The sequence below is a fragment of the Erythrolamprus reginae genome, chromosome 1 (assembly GCF_031021105.1).
Source record: "Erythrolamprus reginae isolate rEryReg1 chromosome 1, rEryReg1.hap1, whole genome shotgun sequence".
NCBI classification, from domain to species: domain Eukaryota; kingdom Metazoa; phylum Chordata; class Lepidosauria; order Squamata; family Dipsadidae; genus Erythrolamprus; species Erythrolamprus reginae.
Genome location: NC_091950.1, coordinates 414,259,841 through 414,277,536, shown reverse-complemented (window position 1 = coordinate 414,277,536; position 17,696 = coordinate 414,259,841). Strand labels below are relative to the sequence as shown.

The 17,696-nt window shown below is 40.4% G+C and overlaps 1 protein-coding gene across 12 annotated transcripts in view; it reads right to left on the bottom strand.

The window, feature by feature from the left end:
• The window catches only part of MSI2 (musashi RNA binding protein 2), an 841,455-nt gene that overhangs the window by 63,489 nt on the left and 760,270 nt on the right, over nt 1-17,696 (bottom strand). For all 12 annotated transcript variants that reach the window (XM_070735316.1, XM_070735319.1, XM_070735321.1 and 9 more), the window contains one exon: nt 6,979-7,041. In XM_070735316.1, coding sequence (XP_070591417.1) covers nt 6,979-7,041 — 63 coding nt within the window. The remainder of the gene's footprint in view (nt 1-6,978; nt 7,042-17,696) is intronic.

The following is a 17,696-nucleotide window of genomic DNA, read 5'->3' as shown; positions in this document are numbered from 1 at the left end:
GAAGAGATCAATTTTGGGGAATAAAGTGGACACGTTTGTTATTTTGAGAGCAGACTTTAAAGGAATGGCAGCCACCGAGAAATTAAAATTGTTGGTGCAAGGGGGATAAATGATTGCAATATATATTAATTTACTATAAGGCAAATGGGTGCCCACTTTTCTCTTCCGCTAGGATACTTTCAATTAATCTCGACTTTCTATTTCTGGGCAAGCAGGCGTATTTATTTTATCAACAAACTATAAGGTTGTAGTCATTTAGTATTTATATTTCTTTTTAAAAAAACCTTTGATAAACACAAACTCTGGACATTTCTGGGCAAAGATGACTCTGGAGCTAGTATCTGATTTTGAAGAACAGCAAATTTCTTTTAAAATTTTGTTTCAAGTGAAACTTTATTTAAATCATTGAACAGTAGAGTGGGCAGGGGATCTGGAGGAAATTATATCCATAAACAACACAATTTTGGGATCCCTGGTTACATTTTGTTTAAAGTGTAGTTTAAAATATTATAGTGCTCTTACAGTAAACCTAGGTCACCATTCCTACTTGGAATCAGGAAAGCAGAGAGAAATATCTATTCACTGAAGACAAGTAGGATTTCAGTAGTAAAGCTCTATCACAAAACATGCCAACTCTGGTTAGAGTGCCCAATCCGACAGGCCCCAGCCAAAGGCAATTTGAAGAGTTAATTGTTTAGTTGTAGTGAGTTGCCCGAGAGTTGTTGGGAATTGGATGGCATAGAAAATTTTATAAACCAACCAACCTTGAATGAGTGTCTCTCTATCTCAATTCTTTTAGTTTACCCCATGTCCAAGGATTGTTTGGAGAAATGGTACCTTTATTCAATTTAAACTAACTGGGGATGTTCACTGAAAGTTTAAAAATAAACAAACAGTGACCACAACTCCAATATTGAGACTTTGCTCCTTTTTAAGTGCAGTGGAAAAGGGAGTGGGGTTTTGACCACATGGCTCTGGCTGCAATACGAGTCCTTGGAGAGGGGCGGCATACAAATCTAATAAATTATATTATTATTATTATTATTATTATTATTATTATTATTATTATTATTATTATTATTGTCTTCCGAACATCTGAACATTTCCCCTAGGGCAGTGTTGGCGAACCTTTACGGCACCGAGTACCAAAACCGGAGCACGCGTAGGGGAGCGCCGGAAACTGGAGGAGCAGTTCTCCTGAGTGTATGTGCATACCGGGAAACTGAGCTTCTGATTTCCACCATGCGCATCAGTCATGTGGTCTTTCAGTTTCTGGCACGCATGCATGTGCAAAGACCAGCTGGCCGGTGCAAATGTACGCACCATAAACCAGCACCTCAGCTTCTCAGTGTATACATGCGCACCGGGGAGCTGCTCTTCCTGTTTCCACCACTCACACATGCAAAGACCAGCTGGCATTTGCGCGCCGGAATCCAGAAGAGCAACAGGTGATGGCTGGTGTGCCTGGAGAGATGGCTATGCATGCCACTTCCTGCATGTGTGCCATAGATTCACCATCTTGGCCCTGGGGGAATCCCCAAGTTTTCAATCCTGCCTTTCTTTTCAAAATGGCCAATGTCTGTCTGTTTGTCTACTGTTAAAAACACCTAATCAATTTTTTTTTAAATTAATAAATGCCTGATAAAAGAAAGTTGCCTTGTTCTCTTCTAAATGCTACGGGAATTGAGGAGAAAGCTGCAAAATCAGCAAGTCCTTCCTTACAGGTGAAACCCAAAAACTTAGAATATCATGCAATCGTTCATTTACTTCAGTATTGTAAATTTAAAAAGGTGAAACTTAACTATCATGCAAGGCAAGATAGTTCAAGCACAAACAAAGTTACAGTGGTACCTCTACTTAAGAACTTAATTCGTTCCGTGACCAGATTCTTAAGTAGAAAAGTTCTTAAGTAGAAGCAATTTTTCCCATAGGAATCAATGTAAAAGCAAATAATGTGTGCAAACCCATTAGGAAAGAAATAAAAGCTCGGAATTGGGGTGGGAGGAGGAGGAAGAAGAGGAGGAGGACAGTCGCTGCCGAAGGAAGAAGGTGAGGTGAATTTAAAAAAATCCAAAACTGTGAGGCTTAAAAAAAAAAAGATGGACTCTGAGGCGGTGAGGAGGAGCACGCGCCTCTCATACACCTGCCGCAAGGCTGCCTCCCATACACTGCACCAGAGGGAGAAACCCAGGCAGGCGAGAGGGGGAAACCTCCCACTCCTTTGACCGAAAGGCGGCTGCTGCTGATGCTACCTGCTTCCTTCCCATGCTGAAGGGCTCCCCTCTCACTCTCTCGCTTTGTAGCCAGCACCTTTCCTTCACTGTAGTGACTCCTCGTTTTGGCTGAAGCCCAGTTGATCTGGCCGGGCGAAGCGCCCCCTTTTGCCTTTCTGTGCCCAAACGCTCTGGGAGGCAACCTCGCCCCAGGTGTATGGAAGGCAGCGTGAGGGAGTCACCACAGCGAAGTGGTTTATTCCCTCTCCAAGCGCCCAGAGAAAGGAAAACACTCCATTTGCTCTGGCCTGCCAAAGCCTCCTTAAACGCCACTGAAAGGCTCCTCTGGCAGCCCAGAAAAGCCCAAGATGGCCCGGATTAAAGGGGGAATGGCAGGAAACTGGCAGGGCCTTCGTGCCGCTCTCAAATTTCCTGGGATATTTTTCCAGGCTTGGGTTCTTAAATAGAAAATGGTTCTTAAGAAGAGGCAAAAAAATCTTGAATACCCAGTTCTTATCTAGAAAAGTTCTTAAGTAGAGGCGTTCTTAAGTAGAGGTACCACTGTACTGAGTACATGTGCACGCTTATACTTTTCAGAAGTCCGATATTGTCCTATGTACAATCCTTTTTTAACTGATCGCATGTAATATTCTAATTTTCTGAGATGGGGGATTTGGGTTTTTCATGAGCAGTACCCCATAATCATCACAATTATGCTAAATCACGGCTTGAACTATCTTGCCTTGCATGTTATGAATATCTCTCATATATTAAGTTTCACTTTTTAAGTTACAATACTGAAATAAATGAACGTTTGCACGATATTCTAATTTTTCAAGTTTCATCTGCACAGTATTTGTGTATGGCAGGATTGTATGTATGTTTTTATATATTGGAGTTCCTTGTTTTTAGATTTTTAAATGCACTATTGTTATTTTTTAGATTTTAATTATTAGATTTGTTATTATGTATTGCCTTCATCACTGTTGTGAGCCGCCCTGAGTCTACGGAGAGGGGCGGCATACAAGTCTAATAAATAATAATAATAATAATAATAATAATAATAATAATAATAATAAGTGATGTGGCACTTAAAGGCATAGTTCCCTCTAAGCTGAGCAGTGAGCAATCACTCACTTAAAAATCATCATCAACTCAGAGTTTTTCAAACCTGCCCAGAAGCCGAGAGAGAAAGAGTGAGAGGGAAGGAGAGAGAGAGGAAGAGAGGAAGAGAGGAAGAGAGAGAAACAGATAGAAAAAAGAGAGGAAGGAAGAGAGAAAGAAAATCAAAATCTAGTTTGAAACTAGCTCAACTATTTAAGTGGCATTTTGATATTGATAGAGTTGCCCTATTATGAGCTCACTGTTATAGACACACAGTACTGTATTTTATTTTGAAATTCTCGGAGGCAAAACAGGGTGGGTTTTTTATTTATTTGTTTGTTTGTTTGTTTATTTATTATTTCTGTGCCGCCCAGTCCCGAAGGAGCTGCCGCTCAGACACTATACTTTTCCGCCCACCCCCCAAAAAAATTAGAGGGAACACTGCTCAAAGGGCCTTTCTGTACAGATTTTGAAAGCCAAGCCCAAACAGGTACACAAAAACAGCAGCGTCCCCTGAGACAATTGGGGACTAAGCTGGTGGGGCTTTATGATCAGTACTTGACAAGCTACTGATAACCAGGGAAGAGCTTTCAGCACAGGCATCGTACAATCACCTTAATCAAGAGGAAATCCCTAAGAGCTGGGTAAATTGAAGGCTTACCATTTGGACATTACCTTTCGTGCACCTTGGGATATAGGTGGAGGGGTGTGTGTGTTTAACTGGCTGATGCCATCTGTGTTATATTACTGTAGTCCTCAAAAAACAAAGGCAATTGGTTCCATTTTTTACCCCCTATTTCCTCTTCTCCTTTAATGAATCAGGTCTGAGCCCTAATATGAAACCGACTTTACTCCACTGGCCCTGAATCCATTTCACTATCAATGCTACCCAACTCTTTGATAACGACAGCTGTCAAATAGTCCCTGATGCAGGGACCGCCTTCTAAATATGCAGACTTCGTTTGTCCCTCTGTGGCAGAATATGGGAGCAGATTTGCACAGAAGTCTTCCCGTAGGGCAGTGTTTCCCAACCTTGGCATCTTGAAGAGATCTGGACTTCAACTCCCAGAATTCCCCAGCCAGCAAATGCTGGCTGGGGAATTCTGGGAGTTGAAGTCCAGATCTTTTCAAGTTGCCACGGTTGGGAAACACTCCCGTAGGGTACCATACTGATCTTTACACTTGCCATATCGATTGGTCTTAATTTGGGTTAGATTTAGTTTTGTATCAAAAGTTCTTTTTTTTTTTTTTAGAAAAACCCACCAAATTACAAAATATTGGTTTTTTAAAAAATTTAAAAGCAAATTATTTCAAGCAGAGAAGCAGGTGAGTTACAGTAATATTCCAATCAAAATTGGACCTCCACGAATGTCGAAGTTTAATTGCCTAAACTTTTCTAAGAGAAAATTCATGATACCTTTGCAAAATAAAACTGCAATTGTATTGGGGAAAAAGCACAGGAAAGAGGTGTGAGAATTGTAGATCTTTGTTTGCATCAAGGTTAAAATCAGTTGAAAAGCAGAATACGGAAAATACCAAAGGAAAATAATATTAACCTAGGTATTTAGCAAATCAACGTGCTCAAATTGGATATCCCCTTATTAAAGTAACATTCAAATAGTATTAAATCATCCTTTGTAGCCTTGAAAGCAGTGCCAGTTTGCATGGAACGGAGTTCTCTAAATATCTCACTTTGGATTCTCAACTTTAAGACTTGTGGACTTCAACTCCCAGAATTCCTCACTATGCAACTGAGGAATTCTGGGAGTTGAAGTCCACAAAGTATTAAAGTTGCCAAGGTTGGAGACCCCTGCTCTAAAGAAATCCAGCTTTCTCCCAAGTTCTCTTGGGGGCATTAAATGCTTGGTGAGCCCTTTCCATTTGGGGGGCAGAAAAGGGAATTTGATCTGAAGAGACCTAGCTAAGTGGGTGCAGAAGTCCCACACCTATCAACAAGCTTCATCAGGAGAGGGCTGAATAAAACCATTGCCCTCCGCCCTCTCCAATTCTTTGCTCCAGGTCTCAAAGTATACCATTTGGCTGGGGACTGTGGGTACAAGGACGTGGTTCCCAATTGCTTCTTGCTCCCTGACCCAACTACCCAGTGAAAATTAGCAAAATAACAAATGGCCAAAGACAGCAGGCATTCTACAGAGATTAGCAAGCAAGGCAGATTAGGGAGCAGTTAAAACTCAGTGAAAGCAGCAAGCCCACCCCTTCTCCTTGCTCAGTCATTAGAATTTGAAGGGGTGAACAAGCCAATGCAGGGAAAAGAAAAGGGCTTGGTAAGTCTTAACAGCCCACTCATGATGGAATCAAATGCTCAATTATACATTTTTTAAAAAAAAAAAATCGCCAATGTAAATCGATGATTTAACTCCTCCCTGTAGTGGGAGAAACAGACAGCGGAGGGTGGGGAAAATGTGGAGCTTGTCATGAGCGGACAGTAAAGAAAAGGGTGAACATTTTTCACAAAACTTGGCCCAGAGTTTGCAGAAGGTAACAAATGCTGAAAATGATACCCAAGTTAAAGATATGTCTTGGAACCACTATGGGTTTTGGAATACAGAATGGACATCATTTCTCCCTGGAGTAAATGGTTGCTAATTCAGGTCCCAAATTTCTACACTACTGTGCAGCCCCAATGTAAGCTTTATTCCATGCTGTGTTTGAGGCTATTGAGAGCTAAGAATCCAACTGTGGCTTCAGCCTGAAGACATCCAAGCAAACCATGTTTTCTACGGCAGCTTTTCACCGTCCTTTCCCCATTCCTACAGCTTTCTTAAGCCTCAGGCCAGTTCTGGAGTTGGAGCTTTCCCAATTCAGACCGTATTAAATAAGGTTTACGGAAGCCACAATATGCTTTTGGATCCTGATGTGCTGACCAACTACAAACAATGGTTCCTGTCAGTTCTGACCTCAGGCTCAACTGTGGCTTAGCGTCATAGTTTGGTGCGAAACAATTGGGAATTATTATTTCTCCAAAATCCTCCTACATATCATTGTCAACAGCCATTTGCCATTCAATGGGAAGGAAGACTATCTGGTGCTGGAATCACTTATCCTAACCAAGTCTTGGTTTTTATAATGATAGAAATACAAATCCCACCCCCTCCTATTCCAGATTCATGAATGAACTATGCAACTGCCAAATAGTTGGGGGTGGAAACGCTGATTTTAGAGCTACGACAGGCCACCTCCAGAGGTCCAACGCTGGCACAGATTCTCCTGCCCTGATCTTGAATTTTTTTCAGCATTTAAGAGGTTTTTTAAAATTCAAATTATCTGTGCCTTAGACTGCGGTGTCCTTGGAAATAATACTTCCTCGCAAACCTAGTAGTTGCAGATGATGTTCACTGCCCTAGCGGTTGGGAAGCTAGCGGAAGAGGAAATATGACCTTGTTAACCCTGTGCAAACAACTGAGAAATGTCTCTTTTTTTATATATAAAAAAAATCCTTTTAAACAAAATATCCACCCAACAGCTCTGCAGGCTTAGCATCTTTCATGTCCTGGCCTCTGTTTGTAGCATGTGGTTTCGTTTTGTGGTCCCTTCACAAAAGGGGGAGGCACATCAGGGTAAGTGATGGAAAGCTGTAGTCACAGAGAAGGGCTTTTTTAAAAAAAAATACTGGCCCTGCCTCCTCCAGGGCCTCTCCTACCTGATCCTCTGGCTGCTGCCACCGCTGCTGCTGCTACTGGTCCATAGGCCGCTGCTGGGAAACCTGGCCATGGGGAAAAAATAAAGAGCGTTAAGAGGAAAGAGGCAACAGAAAGATGGTAAAATAATGGCTGCAACATTATTGGGGTGTGTAGTTTGGGGAGGTGCTTGTCGGCGGACTCATGTTTGAGTTTTCAGAGCACTGAGTTTTAGGACTCCTTAAGAGTCAAAGCATTTCGGAGGATACACATCTCTGCAAAGGAGGCAGGTTGCTAGCAAATATATACCGTATTTTTTGGAGTATAAGATGCACCTTAGTTTTTGGGAGGAAAATAGGGGAAAGAATCTGCTTACCAGGTATTCATCTGGCTAGCGTCCTTAATCTGGTCAACTTCAGCACATTATTTTATCCCTTGATTAGGGCTTTAAAAAAACTTTATTTGGAGAGAGTAACAATGAAAGAGCTTGCAAGCTGGTAAGAGCTGGGAACATTGTTAGCACCTGGTTAGGGCTGGAAAGAAACCTTCAGAGCAAGTAAAGCAATGAAAAAAAAATCTACAAAGACAGGGTTTGAAAAACATTCTTAGCAGAGAGTAACAATGAAAGAGCTTGCAAGCTGGTAAGAGCTGGGAACATTGTTAGCACAGGGTTATGGCTGGAAAGAAACTTATTCGGAGCAAGTAGAGTAATGAAAAAAACCTTACAAAGACAGGATTTGGAAAACATTCTTAGCAGAGAGTAACAATGAAAGAGCTTGCAAGCTGGTAAGAGCTGGGAACATTGTTAGCACAGGGTTATGGCTGGAAAGAAACTTATTCGGAGCAAGTAGAGTAATGAAAACCCCCTACAAAGACAGGATTTGGAAAACATTCTTTGCAGAGAGTAACAATGAAAGAGCTTGCAAGGTAAAAGCTGGGAATATCGTTAGCAGCTAGTTAGGGCTGGAAAAATAGCTACATTCAGAGTATAAGCGGCACCCAAATTATCAGCCTCTTTTATGGAGGAAAAGGTTGCATCTTATACTCAGAAAAATACGGTACATTAGCCTGCAACAGAGAAGGCACTTTCGGAATTTCAGGGTTTTGTTTCCTTTTTATTTCTTCTAATGGAGAAAAAACAGCAGAGGCCTGATCATTTGGCTGCAGAGATGAGACGCTGATTTGACCTAAATCAAATTTGGTCACAGGATGCTGGCAACCTTTTGTGAAGTTTTTTCTTTTTAGAAAAAGGCTGAGCCAGAAGAGAGTCCACTACATCTCCTCCATGTGACTCTGCCAGTCATCCCCCCCCAACTTATTGCCTTCTTCCTTTCCCTTCATGTTGCAAAATCCCTCCTTCCTTTTCACTTTGCTATTTCTGAAAGTCATCAGGAAGACTAGCAAAGAGAAAAGAAGGTGGAGGAAAGACCAGGAAGAAAAAGGCTGGAATAGAAAGGTGGGCATCCCCCCCCCGATTAGATTTGGGTGGTGGGGGGAATACTTTTATTTTCCTAATTTCTTCTGAATAAGAATTAAGGTAGCTTAACCTGAGAGATGCTTCAAAGAGTTTACTCATCTTCAGATTTTGATTACCCAGTTTGGATTGTAAAGACAAGGAAAGGGGCACAGTCACAGTCAGGGAATAAACTGTCGTGTAAATCAGTGTTTCCCAACCTTGGCAACTTGAAGATATTTGGACTTCAACTCCCAGAATTCCCCAGCCAGTATTTGCTGGCTGGGGAATTCTGGGAGTTGAAGTCCAAATATCTTCAAGTTGCCAAGGTTGGGAAACACTGATGTAAAGAACTGCAGAGGTAAAAAAAATAAAAGAGAAAATAGAAAAACAGAGAGCCAAAGAACTACAAGTGCTCTAATTCTAGATCTACTCCCATCGCTACATTTATTGCTACCCGAAAAAAATTGCACAGAGATCAACAGGCTTTAAAGTATCTCTAAACTACTGAAAAAGATCAATTAAGAGAGACATACTTGCATTTAAATATGGTAATAGGGCTGTTGGGGAAAAAAAATTCTATGTAAATAAGTACAGAACTACCTCTAGCTAACCATCCCATAGAACAGCAAAACCCCATCTTATGAAAATGCAGATTTTAAATGACATTTGCTTCAATAATAGCAGCAACTGATTTTTGAGTTTGGAAGAACTGGATGGGAAGAAGAAACTCCAATGCAGGATTTAAGTTTTAGGTTAGGCACATTGTAATTTATATGGCTATAATAAATACCAATGACCACAAATGCAGATGGCAGCATAGAGAGGAGGCTTTACTGTAATATTCCTTTTGCTGCCACCTAGGGGCCATTTAGAATTCTGCATCCTGGCTGCTAAAATTGGAAGACAACAACACCCCCCCCCCCCCCCAAAAAAAAAAATTGCATCTCAGATATAAAATTCTGGCAACCGCAACTTTCACACATCTGAAAGGCTCTACATTGGGAAAAGGTCTTTTATCCAGTACACCTAACTTCAGTTCTCACTATATTTTCTAATGATATGGCATCTGGACAAGATATCAGCAGTCATCAGGAGCAATAAAAGAAAGATACTTGCTAGGCTATGTATTTATCAAATTTATTTGCCACCCATCTTGTGGTTCAAGGCATTCAAGGTATACTGAAAGACAGAGCTTTGAATCTATTGCACTGATTGTTTCCTACATACGAATGATGGCAAGCTTTTGGAGAGATTTTGCCAGGTTCCACTGGAGATCACTTCTACCAATTCGAACAGCTGCAATATTATTTGGGATCAAACTGGAGCACAGGAATGTGCTTTAAGAGAGTAACAATGGAAAAATGGCATCATGTCGAACCGTGGAATTGAAATGGGGGCTGTCTAAGAATAAAAAGATAAAATCATAAATTCTATGGGAATGCAAAATTGTAGGGCTGCAGATATAGACAGAGCAACTGGGAGAAATCCTTAAGGTATTGATAAGGTTTCTTTATGGCTGGGCAAATTGTTTAAAATATGAGTGAAGGCTGCATGTGTGCCTGATTAATATAATATCATTTACTTGGACTTCAATAAGGCATTTGATAAAGTAGACCATAACCTACTACTAGATAAAGTAGAAAAATGTGGGTTAGACAGCAACCTCACCAAATAGATTCAAAACTGGCTGACCAACTGCACTCAATGGGTAGTGCTCAATGGAACTGTATCTACATGGAGGGATGTATGCAGTGGAGTATCCCCAGGCTCTGTTTTAGGCCCAGTGCTCTTCAACATCTCATCAATGTCTTGGATGAGGGGATGGATGGAAAATTCATCAAATTTGCAGATGACACCAAACTGGCAGGAATAACCAACACTCCAGAAGATAGGCACAAATTACAAGACTTGACAGACTTGAACACTGGTCGCTATCTAACAAAATGAAATTCAATGGTGAAAAAAGTAAGGTTCTACCTTTAGGCAAGAAAACCAAAATGCACAGGTACAGTATATGTGGTACATTGCTCAACAGTAGCAATTGTGAGAGGGATCTTGGAGTCCTAGCGGACAACCATTTAAATATCAGCCAGCAGTGTGCAGCAGCTGCCAAAATAGTCAACTGGGTTCTAGGCTGCATTAACAGAATCAAGATCACGTGAAGTGTTAATACCACTATATAATATCTTGGTAAGGCCACACTTGGAATACTGCATTCACGTTTGGTCACCACATTGCAAAACAGATATTGAGACTCTAGAAAGAGTGCAGAGAAAAGCAACAAAGATGAGCAGGGAACTGATGGCTAAAACATATGAAAAATGGTTGCAGGAACTGGGTATGTCTAGTTTAATGAAAAGAAGGACCAGGGGAGACTTGATAGCAGTGTTCTAATATCTCAGGGGTTGCCACAAAGAAGGAGTCAACCTATTCTCCAAAGCACCTGAGAGTAGAACAAGAAGCAATGGATGGAAACTAATTAAGGAGAGAAGCAACTGAAAACTAAGGAGAAATTTCCTGACGGTTAGAACAATTAATCAGTGGAACAGCTTGCCCCCAGAAGTTGTGAATGCTCCAACACTGGAAGTTTTGAAGAAGATGTTGGATAATCATTTGTCTGAAGTAGTGTAGGGTGTTAAGCAGGGGGTTGGACTAGAAGACCTCCAAGGTCCCTTCCAACTATTCTATTCTATTCTATTTCATTAATTATGATATTCTTTCCTTTCAGAAAAAGAAAGCTAATAAGAAAAATATTTTTTTAAAAAAACCTGAAGAGTTGTTAAGTGTGCCTGAGAAATCATTTAGCAGAATTCTGATTGCAAGGTAGCTGAGCGGACAATGGAAAGGCAGAGTGACTTTTATGTCAAGCGTGACGTATGCAAACCTGGCATTTGCTTTTCAGCAAGTCACTGAGAAATATATGAATGTGAGAAATAATGTTTACCATGCATTTGCTGATATGCAGATAGTGCTAGATGAAGTGAATAGGCTTGAATGGTTTTGTGCAAATTGAAGGCTGACGGCTGAATATGATGAGTTGTATATGATGGAAATAAAGCATGCAAGAGGATAAAGTGAGTCCCTAACAAATAGTTCAACATCGTGCACAAAGTAAGACAAGGATGTATAATACTTCTTTGGTGGCTTAATATATTTACAGGTTTAAAAAAAGAAAACTGTTAAACTGTAACATAAATATTATACTTAGCCCTGTCTCACCCACATTTTGAAATGTGATCCTCAACATGACATTTAAAGACGGGGGGAAAATGCTGCATATTCTTGTTTACAGCTTTTATCTTCTGACAGTCGTCAGAGTGCCCTTCAGAAAACCATCCACATACCTCATTTACAAATTCTGCAGAATTGCCCAGAAATTGCAATCTACAGGAGGAGAAAATCTTCTGTGGCACAGTGTCTTATTTTGAGAAGAAAAGAACCTAACTGGAACTGCCCCTGATAGAGTTCAGAGATTACGCTTTAATGTTTGTGCGGTTGAGCCATTCTGGCTGTTCGCCTCCAAGAATGGGAAGAACTCCTGCAGGCCATCCTCGGGATGACTTTCTTTGGAAGTTTCTTTTGATCACAACAGCTTTTATGACCCTCATTGTGAGCAAGAGATGCTTTGAAGCATGCCTAGATCCACTTGCAGACTCAATAGGTTTGCGTGCTAGGCTTTTACAGGGAAAAAGTACTGAGCCTGATTCATGGCACATTCCCTAGTCCAGCAGATGAAAGGGACTGCCAGTACTACGTACCTCACCGGTTGGGTTTGCCAGTACAGTATATGAACTAACCAGCAATGTATGTTTGGAGAATTTAGCACAATGTTGCTTTAAGGGCTAGTACTGCAATTAGCTATAAAAGGGTGTTAGATGGTTTCTCCCTTGTTAGTGCTGCTATTGCTCTATACAGTATTGCTCTTGCTAACATGCTAACTCCCTGATCTTACTCTCTGCTAGTTTTTTCTGTGTGACTATACTACAGACTTGCTGTGTGCTAATACGTTGGTCTATGTATTATTATGCATTGGCTGCCGATCAGTTTCTGGTCACAATTCAAAGTGTTGGTTATGGCATCGGACCAGGATACCTGCAAGACCGCCTTCTGCCGCACGAATCCCAGCGACTGGTTAGGTCCCACAGAGTTGGCCTTCTCCGGGTCCCGTCGACTAAACAATGTCGTCTGGTGGGACCCAGGGGAAGAGCCTTCTCTGTGGTGGCTCCGACCCTCTGGAACCAGCTCCCCCCAGAGATCAGGATTGCCCCCACCCTCCTTGCCTTTTGTTAACTTCTTAAAACCCACCTCTGCCGTCAGGCATGGGGGAATTGAAACATCTCTCCGTTGCCCATGTAGTTTTGGTGTATGATTCCATTGTGTGTTGTTTTTTATATATTGGGGTTTCTTTTTTTTTTTGGACTTTTAATCTAAAACTGTAACCTAGATTTTTAAATATTAGATTTGTTAGTATGTATTGTTCTACACCATTGTTGTGAGCCGCCCCGAGTCTGCGGAGAGGGACGACATATAAATCCAATAAATCTAATCTAATCTAATCTATATGTAAGTAATACTTATGGTATTGTATAGAACTGTGTGTTCTGCAGGGGGAATACCGTATTACTTTTAGCTGCTGTGTGTATAAAACTGTGTGTTCTGATATCTGGTTTGTATATGATTGCTTGATATGTCTTTGTATCACTTGGATTGTTTACTGACTACTTTATTGAATATATGTAAATAATATTTATACTCTACTTATATTAGTCTGGTTTATAGGCTGAATATCTACCACTGCCACATCTACTCTGTATGAGTTTGTTCTAGAAATATTATGCATAATTTCTAAGCATTCTAACATGGATAAAGCTACTTTATCTTGCTCCCATAATTAACTATGGTGTTCTTTTCTAAATCAATTTAAATTTAAGACAGTTTCTAACCCGCTCAATGTGTCAGAAATCACCTGCAAACTCAAAACGGTTACATCAGGATTATCACAAACACCTCTATCTAGTACCAAGTTCTACTCTAGCCAAATTCAACAGAATCCAACCAATCCCACCCCAACCCCATCACTCATAAGGCACAGCCTCTTGCATGCAAGAGGTTCGGGGCAGGAGGAAGTCAGCTGGGCCCAGGCTTAGTAGCACTGGTTAAACACCTGTAACTGATGATGAATGCATTTCTTGCTGAGGATACCTTTCAAGCGCTTGGATGACACATTTTCTTATAATTAAAGATTTTGCACATTGATAGAAACATAGAAACATAGAAGTCTGACGGCAGAAAAAGACCTCATGGTCCATCTAGTCTGCCCTTATACTATTTTCTGTATTTTATCTTAGGATGGATATATGTTTATCCCAGGCATGTTTAAATTCAGTTACTGTGGATTTATCTACCACGTCTGCTGGAAGTTTGTTCCAAGGATCTACTACTCTTTCAGTAAAATAATATTTTCTCATGTTGCTTTTGATCTTTCCCCCAACTAACTTCAGATTGTGTCCCCTTGTTCTTGTGTTCACTTTCCTATTAAAAACACTTCCCTCCTGAACCTTATTTAACCCTTTAATATATTTAAATGTTTCGATCATGTCCCCCCTTTTCCTTCTGTCCTCCAGACTATACAGATTGAGTTCATGAAGTCTTTCCTGATACGTTTTATGCTTAAGACCTTCCACCATTCTTGTAGCCCGTCTGTGGACCCGTTCAATTTTGTCAATATCTTTTTGTAGGTGAGGTCTCCAGAACTGAACACAGTATTCCAAATGTGGTCTCACCAGCATTCTATATAGCGGGATCATAATCTCCCTCTTCCTGCTTGTTATACCTCTAGCTATGCAGCCAAGCATCCATGATTTTGGGGAAACACACTTATGTCATGGAAAACTATGATTCCCAAAAAATATTTTTAGCTGGTAGACAAGAATACCTTCCATAGAAGAAGTAGACAACATGTTTCCAGTTTTTCACTTCTGAAAAAAGAGGTCTCGGGGAAAGGTTATGACAGGTATTTTTACAAATGTACTGCCCATACTGGGGGGAAATATTTTTCTTCCTCTTTCTCATAATCGTAAAACATGTGGTCACCAGATAAAATTGATAATGCCAGAACAAGTATGATGAACATTTCTCAGCTTTGGTTCCTGCTCCAATAAAGGTCCTTTTGGGACCAGGTTTTTGTAACTTTTTTCTTCTTGATATTAATGCGCCTACAACATAACTTCATTGCTTATTTGACCCCTATGACAATCATTAAGTGTTGTACCACATGATTCTTGACAAATGTATATTTTATTTTATGTACGCTGAGAGCATATGCAACAAGACAAATTCCTTGTGTGTCCAATCACACTTGGCCAATAAAAATTCTATTCTATTCTATTCTTAAAAATTTCAAGCCCTGGACAAACGTCAATATGTGATCAAGATCATTGTTTTTGTCCTAATCACATAGAAAGAAGAACAATAAAGGGATAATTTTATTTGCAGATATTAATGTGATAAGTGCCCAAGGTTTCCCCTGATTGGCTCTTCCTCAAATGTACCTGACATACTTTTACCCAGCATGAATAATTCCTACTGTCAAATTCGTCCGAGAAGAGGTGGATCATACTGTTAAGAGTTCTCTTTGGCATGTTCTTTTTGCTACTAGAAAATGGACTACCGGTTCTCTTCTATGTATTTTGAGCATTTTCACATTTACTTCTAGCAGTTTCAAGAAGGTTCCACACCCATTTGCACTATTAAGGTGAACCTGAGGACGCAAATATACCTCCAGGAGGCCTCAACGACTCTCTAAAACAGTGTTTCCCAACCTTGGCAACTTGAAGATATTTGGACTTCAACTCCCAGAATTCCCGAGCCAGCGAATGCTGGCTGGGGAATTCTGGGAGCTGAAGTCCAAATATCTTCAAGTTGCCATGATTGGGAAACACTGCTCTAAAAGAATGCAAATGACCAGCTTTCTGCAAGTAAAATAAATCCTTCCATTCTCCAACCAGTCAGAGTTGAAGAAGCTTCTTGGATGAGAAGCAAAACATCTTAAAAGAAAAACAAAAGTCAAATTTTCTCATGAAAAAAACACTTTTGGGACAACCATGACCTGGATGACTGAGAATCTCTATAGACACTTACAGCTTTAGCTTTTCAAAAGGCGAGAGGTACAATCAAAATATGCCATAGTTCAGAATGTTTGCTGTGGCAATTGAACATTTAAAAATGGCACTAGGATACCAACTTAACCATTGCATTTGCCAATTGCTGAAATCACTCCTCCTCCATCAACAGGCTCCCTCAATTCTTTTGTGTGGCTCACACTTCTGTCTAGAGAAAAAATAGCCAAATGCATTTGGAAGTTCTAAAGTGGATTCTGGCATTCCAATTAGTGGATATTTTACAATTAATGTTTTGAGTGGGATCCAGTGCTGCCTGAGAAAGCCCACAGGATTTTGATCAATTTCATGCTGCCTTTATGTATCAGCAAAAGCTAAAGCCCACATTGAGAGTTCAATTTTCCACAGATATTTCTAACTACTCAAGCTGCTACAGCGGGGAGTCTACGTTTAGTTTTGACAATAATGCCCTAAATCCCAATTTAGTGAGCAGCGGTCTATGAACGTGTGTCTTCCTCAAAGTACTAAACAACAGTTTGAAAGGAGGAGTTAAGAGAGAGTGGAGAAGTAGGGTTATTTATTTAACATTTGTTTACTTGTTAATTCAGTTCTATGGCATTATATAGATGTTATCATTTATCTTCTGTTGAACTTAAACAAGTCTTTCATCTGAGCTAGCCAATTCTATCCTCTACTTGGGCTATTTGATTTTTTTACCTACTGTTGATGGGGTCCAAATCTGTGAACTGCTATGAACAAGGCAGATGCTTTGCTCCAAGTTAAGATCTTCAACTGAATGAAGTCTAGCTTGATTTTTCAATCAAAATGTCAGTGGTTTTTGCAAACAAATCCTATCTAGATGAGTTGGGGCTTTGGATAGCCCATTTTCTTTTGGATTCTATCTTGAATTATCCATTTTTTACTAATTGGTATTGGTCAAATTGATTGGAAGGTAGAAGACCCCTGGGTTAAAAACAACAGTTTAAATTGCACCCAAAAATGTATCAGCAGCCAATGAATAGCTCACCACAGAGAATTAATATGTTAATGACATCTAGTGCTAATTAGTATACAAGATGCTGCATTGTATGCCAACTATTGTTTCCGAATGGTCTTCTAATACCATTTCCCACTCTGTTCCTACCTTCCTAAGCAAAACCTTATGAGGCACCACAGAAAACAAGAAATATTCTTGTCTCCCAGTCAGCAAACACAAGAAATGTCTGTGCTATTATATTATTATGAATCATTTACTTTTTTAAAAAAAACAACCCTTGTGTATTGATTTACAATGCTTGGGTAAACACAAAATACCTTGCTGGCTTTTTTCTCTCTCTCCCAAAACAGCAATTTGCACAGCTCCAAGGCAGTTATAACTTCCCTGGATGTTATATTAAAACTGCCATTGCCAGAGTTGAAATGAAGAGCCATGTCAGGGCTTAGTGATATATATATACTTCCAATAGAAGTGACCTACAGCCAAAGAGGCATTACATGGGCTGCAATTGTGGTTTTAATACACGGAGCCCAAGCCTCTTCCATCACTAAGTATCACTTACTGAAACTGGTCACCGTTACCAGACTCCAGAAAGAAAACCTTGGATCAGTTGTAACCGTTTCCTCCTCTGTTAAAATCGCTGAAAGAAGAATTACTATGGAAGAATATAAAAATGCACACGGACATATGAATGAAGTGTTCCTTGCGGGACACCGCTGGCTCTGGAGATTGTTTATACGGCTTTCATTCTGGCAGCCAGCAGCAGCTGTATAGCATCTTAATTTTCAAAGCTAATTGCTTAAGTAAGAAACCCAGTACTGCCTTCCTTACCAAACCACAAAACCAGCAGAATTTCATATCCAGTTGTCTGTTTATCCGATTCTACTACTGTAATGCTCTCTACATGGGGCTACCTTTGAAAAGTGTTCGGAAACTTCAGATCGTGCAGAATGCAGCTGCGAGAGCAGTCATGGGCTTTCCCAAAAATGCCCATGTTACACCAACACTCCGCAGTCTGCATTGGTTGCCGATCAATTTCCGGTCACAATTCAAAGTGTTGGTTATGACCTATAAAGCCCTTCATGGCATCGGACCAGAATATCTCCGAGACCGCCTTCTGCTGCACGAATTGAATCCCAGCAACCGATTAGGTCCCACAGAGTCAGCCTT